Source organism: Trachymyrmex septentrionalis, unplaced genomic scaffold, assembly GCF_001594115.1.
Source record: "Trachymyrmex septentrionalis isolate Tsep2-gDNA-1 unplaced genomic scaffold, Tsep1.0 scaffold22, whole genome shotgun sequence".
NCBI classification, from domain to species: domain Eukaryota; kingdom Metazoa; phylum Arthropoda; class Insecta; order Hymenoptera; family Formicidae; genus Trachymyrmex; species Trachymyrmex septentrionalis.
Window position 1 is genome coordinate 2,783,269 of NW_017305375.1, and position 5,737 is coordinate 2,789,005.

General features: G+C 32.3%; 1 protein-coding gene across 1 annotated transcript in view; it reads left to right on the forward strand.

Moving 5' to 3' along the window:
* Nucleotides 1–4,196, forward strand: part of LOC108748317 (chorion peroxidase) — a 5,626-nt gene extending 1,430 nt beyond the window's left edge. The window contains exons 3-6 of the mRNA XM_018486375.1: nt 33–387; nt 958–1,510; nt 2,196–3,294; nt 3,876–4,196. Of these exons, the coding sequence (XP_018341877.1) occupies nt 33–387; nt 958–1,510; nt 2,196–3,294; nt 3,876–4,072 (2,204 nt within the window). The 3' untranslated portion in view covers nt 4,073–4,196. The remainder of the gene's footprint in view (nt 1–32; nt 388–957; nt 1,511–2,195; nt 3,295–3,875) is intronic.
* Nucleotides 4,197–5,737: the final 1,541 nt, after the last annotated feature.

A 5,737-nucleotide genomic window follows, 5' to 3' on the forward strand; every position in this document is an offset into this window, starting at 1 on the left:
GACTTATCCTGGGAATGACAATGTAACATCTGACAGTTCAGATAGTGCCTTGAGATTAGGATTGGCACTTGGATCTATTTCGCACGCAGCCTTCAGCAGCACCGCTAGTGTCACAGCTGAGCCCAATTCTATCTTAATATCTAAAGAGAATATCAATACCTCAACAAAGCATCTCAGCCAACTGGAATACACCCAGGGATTACGAGCTGGCGAACAAGCGATAAAAAATCGTCTATCTGCGGATGTAATCGCCGCGAAATCACCGTTGCCACCTTCATCTCCTGAGTCCAGACATCGTCACGCAGTGAGCACATCTTCTAACGTTAGCGCTCTTGCTTTAGCAGCAGTGGGCGAAATTGCGGCGACGAAAATGATCGAGAAAATGAGGTAAGACTTTATTTTGTTCTGCAAACAAGTTCTGCAAATATGAAGATCTTCAATTTTTTAAGAAAAAATAATATTAAGTTCTTTAAATTAAATTGTTAAGATTATTTTAAACAATCATAATTCGCATTAGAATTCAGAATATAATGTTATTTTCATGCACTGTGTAAAAAAAGCGTTTAAAAAAATTAGAACGACATTTGATTGACTGCATGGTATTTCTTGGAGTGAAATCTCACTCTAAGAGAATGAAAATACGGCCATTTTTGGAGAAGAATGAAAATATTTTATTTCTTGAAAAAGAAAATTTTCATACTCTTTCAAAAATTTCACTACAAAAAAGAAATGAGATTATCTATAATCTATAGTATAATATTTAATTTATTTTATTTTGTTCACTTATTACAAAATAACAGCTATCTAGTTTCAATAACTTCCCAATTGTAACTTATAGATATAATATAAAATTTTATTTTTTTTAATTAATATCCATTTATTAGCAAATAAAATTATCATATAAAATCATAATATGTTAGTTTTAGATAGGATTTCAATGATATTTTTTTATTTGAGGTCTATTCATGATGAACCATCGGCGATCGATACTATCTTCGACAGCGGCTGGTTACCGAAAAATGTGTGTAAACGATACTTCGACCACACTTGTAAAACCGGCAAATACCGAACTATTGACGGCAGCTGCAATCGGCCGAGAAGCTGGGGCGCTAGCATGATGCCATTTCGAAGAACCCTGCCACCCGATTACGCCGACGAAATCGAATCGCCTCGAAAGGCACGGTCCGGAAAGGAATTGCCTTCCGCTAGGGAAGTTAGTCTGAAAGTACACAAACCTTCGGCCAGCAGTAATCCGTCCTTCACGGTGATGCTGGCAGTATTCGGCCAGTTCCTAGATCATGACATTACCGCGACCGCACTCAGTCAAGGCGTCAATGGAAGTTTCATATCATGCTGTTCACCATTAGGAAAACAACATCCAGAGTGTTTTCCTGTGCAAGTGGCAACCGGTGATCCTGTGTATGATTTGACTGGCAAAACCTGCATGGACTTTGTGAGATCGGCGCCGGCTCCGCAGTGCAAACTTGGTCCTAGAGAACAGCTCAATCAAGTAATCCCAAACATATATTCATATAATTGATTTACAAATAACAGAACTTTTGATTGAAAGAACAAGTCTGCAGTCTCTTCTTTTAAGCTATTCAATGCTAAAAGAGAACTAAAAGATCAGTAAATTCTTTTTGAAAAGATGAATTTTTACAGATATCCAATAAAAATTAATAAAATTAAGAAATTTCTGTTACTCTCTGAATCTGACGATGAATCTATTAGATATACTCAATTATATTTTTTATGTTACATCTGCGAATTTATTATTGTTATTAAAATAAATTTAGTATTTATTCTTTTTTATGCAAGTATACTATTTTGATTCCTCGAAATTAATCAGTGTCTTTTAATCAGTATAAATTAAATAGGTCTCACACACAGACTCAGCGTCAGTAACTTTGTCATAGATTTTGACGTCAAAGTTTGAAGAGTTAATATAATAAGGATTATAAATTTGAAGAGAGAGCATAGATTTGAAAATTATTCATATATATATATATAATATTTATTGTATCTCTCAATAAAAATATAATATTCCTGAAATATTATAAATATTATTTTCAGCATGACATTCTAAGAATATTGCATTTTATAAGAATATATTGTATAAACATAGATTTAAAAATTATTTGGATCGCCAAAAGCGATTGAGACTAGAAAGTGTGTAGATATAACGTTACGTCCAGGTCAGCGCCTTCATTGATGGCTCAGCTATTTATGGTTCCGATAACGAGACTGCTTGCAATCTGCGTGAATTCAACGGTGGTCGTTTGAGGATGCAGTACACTTCCGACAATAGGACTCTGCTGCCGCCGAGCACGAATCCCAATGATGGTTGTAATCGGGAAGCCGAGCGACGTCGTGGCCGATATTGCTTTGCCGCGGGCGATGCCAGGGCGAACGAGAATCTGCACCTGACCACGATGCACCTTCTTTGGGCACGACAGCATAACAGAATCGCAAACGAATTAGCTAGGATCAATCCCGCTTGGAACGATGAAACGCTCTATCAGGAAACACGACGAATTGTCGGAGCTCAGTTGCAGCACATCACTTATCGCGAATTTCTGCCCATTATCGTAGGCGACAAAAGAATGAATGAGCAGGACTTGAGGCCCCTTATATCGGGCTACAAGAAGCGGATGCACGATCCGGACGAATTGGAGAACGATCCAACGATCGCTAATCATTTTGCAACTGCGGTTTTTCGTTTCGCTCACACTTTGCTACCAGGATTGATGAGAATGACGGACGCTGAAAAGGACACACCGTCCTACATAGAGCTGCACAAAATGCTGTTCAATCCCTATAGCCTTTATGCTGAAGATGGCATCAGACGTTCAGTTAGCTCGGCCACGACCAACGTTATTCAGAGATACTCCACGCACGTAACTTCGGAGCTAACCAATCACCTCTTTGAGGATTCCATGGCTAATTCTACTGTACCATGCGGCCTTGATTTGGTGTCATTGAATATTCAACGGGGACGGGATCATGGATTACCAGGATACACTGTATGGCGAGAATATTGTGGTCTGGGAAAGGTGGAAACTTTTGGTGACCTTGAAGGCTACTTGGATCATCAAGTTCTGAAACAGATATCGGATCTTTATGAGACCGTGGATGATGTAGATTTGTATACCGGCGCTTTAGCGGAAATACCAGAGTCGGACAGTTTAATCGGACCTACGTTTACGTGCTTGATTCTTAATCAGTTTGTACGTTTGCAAAAGGGAGATCGTTTCTGGTACGAATTTGTCGAACAGCCATATCCTTTCACAGAAGGTACGATAAATTTTGGCGAGTAACAATAAAATTTAATTTTAAAAGTGGCTTAACAAAAAATTTGTTACTTGTTTTTTTAATTTCAACAAAAAATAATTAGTTTAAGCATTTGTATGTTTAATATAAATTCTATTGCACTATTTTTTTCGCTTACAAAGTGCAAATTAAGGCTCAATTTGAAATTGAAATTCTTTGTTTTGTAAAACATTGTATTATTTTTTGTATGGAATTTAGATTAAAATTCTCTATATATTTTTCTAAAATATACAGAATTTATTTGTATTACTAAAAAATAATTCAGAATTATATATATTACATATGTTATATATAATCCATTATCACAATCTTTATTTTTTTAAATGTTGACTTAGATATATATTTTTTATATTAATTATATATACATATCTATATATATAAGAAATGAATAGAATGTTCTATACATGCCTTTAAAAAACTAAATATGATTTTACTTAAATATTAGTTCGTTAATAGGTTTTTGAAATTTATAAAACATATTATTCTGTCAAAATTTTAAGAAAGAATAAAACGCAACAAGAATGTAGCATTTACAAACATTTCAGATCAACTCATGGAGATTCGTAAGAGTTCGATGGCGAAATTAATATGTGATTGTTCTGACGGAATCACGTATACTCAGATACAAGTTATGCGTTCTGCTGGCACTGATAATTCTATGGTATCATGCAAAGATATACCAGGACCTTCATTTACACCGTGGAAAGAAAATTACACTTCCAACACTTTAACGTCATCGTAATCCTTAAATAAGTATGAGTTAGTTCTCATAGACTGATACAAATTATTTTGTTTAATTAGATTTTGCAAATTTTATATCTGTGGTCCAGATATTTTAACAACTATAAAATGAACATTTCTAAATGTATCCTCACTACAAAATAATTTCATTTACGTTATTAGCAAATATGTGTTTTTATGAATTATTTATAAATTTTGCTTAATTATTCAATTTTCTCACAGATGTGCGATTATATGTATAATACAAACTATCAAAAAAATAATTTTAAAAAATATATTTAAAAATAAAAATTAAATTTTATATATTTAAATAACAATAAATTTTACATAATTTAATAATATAATAAAAATTAATTAACGCAAATTAATTTTGTGAATGAATTATAGTTGTATTTTATATTATAGCCCGTGTTCAGAACGCGCTTTTATTAATATAAATGCGCGTTTTTTATTTCTAAAATTCTACAGTAGATATATATAATGCAAACTATATTTTATCAGCGCTCATTACAGCGTGTTCTGAATACAGACTATATATATATGTATTCTTCACGGCAAATAAAAAAATTATAAAAATTCAGTTTCTCATTCATTGCATTTTAAATTGTATAATAATAACGATTCTAATTCGAGAATATCGAGTGGATCGTTTTGCGGGGATATGCTATAAGAATTAGGGAGTAGGTAATTCGATGGGAAGTGAATTAAGAGTTGCTTTTAAGAATCAGTGGAGAATTATGAGCTTTAAAGCTGTTTTTAGGTGTGGGCGGAGATGATTTTATATCTGTTTTTATATATATCTGATAAGGGATATCTCTACATATCCCTTATCAGATGATGTCACATCTGATAATTGCTGGATAACCGGATTTTATCTGTCAATTACATGAAGAGATCAAAAAATTGAGAATCTAATTTTTTTACAGTAAAAAAAGGGATTTTTTAAATATACATAGAGGAAAGTCGCCGATATCGACACATCACTTTGTTTTTAAACACAACTACGTAGTATTGCGGCGTTATCCAATTTTTAAAAAATCCGATAAATGTACTTCTAATATTTGTAATTTCTTCTATTCGCTACTGTATATTTCTCTTGATTGTGCTGATTTTCAAGTTAAATTTCTATCAACGATAAAATAGAAAAAACGTTTTAATTTAGAAGTTAGATATAATTAAATAAACTGTCTACGTGATAATATCTGTAACTAATCAATAATACAATACCTGAATATGAAAGTCCGCAAATACATGGTTATTAAGACTTCTTGAAACGGAACTTCTGAATTTTTAATTATTGCATGTGTCACTTCTTTTGTTGGAATAAAAAAATCGAAAATGAGAGAGTAAATTAATAAGAACAGAGGAAAGATAAATGTGATATAGGTGAGGATAACGATATATATTTATTATTTATATGTACTTTTAATTTTCATACATTTAACTTTATTACTCGATGTGCATACTATATATACTATTATTATATTCAATAATTTTAACAGTATTGTTATAAATAATATTAAAAAATTAAGTTGGAATTATGAAATTAAAAAAAGATTTTACAGATGTGTTTTTGTAATAGATTTTATATATATATATATATATATATATATATGTGTGTGTGTTTATTTATATGTGAATATATTTCAGAACGTCACCAAATGAA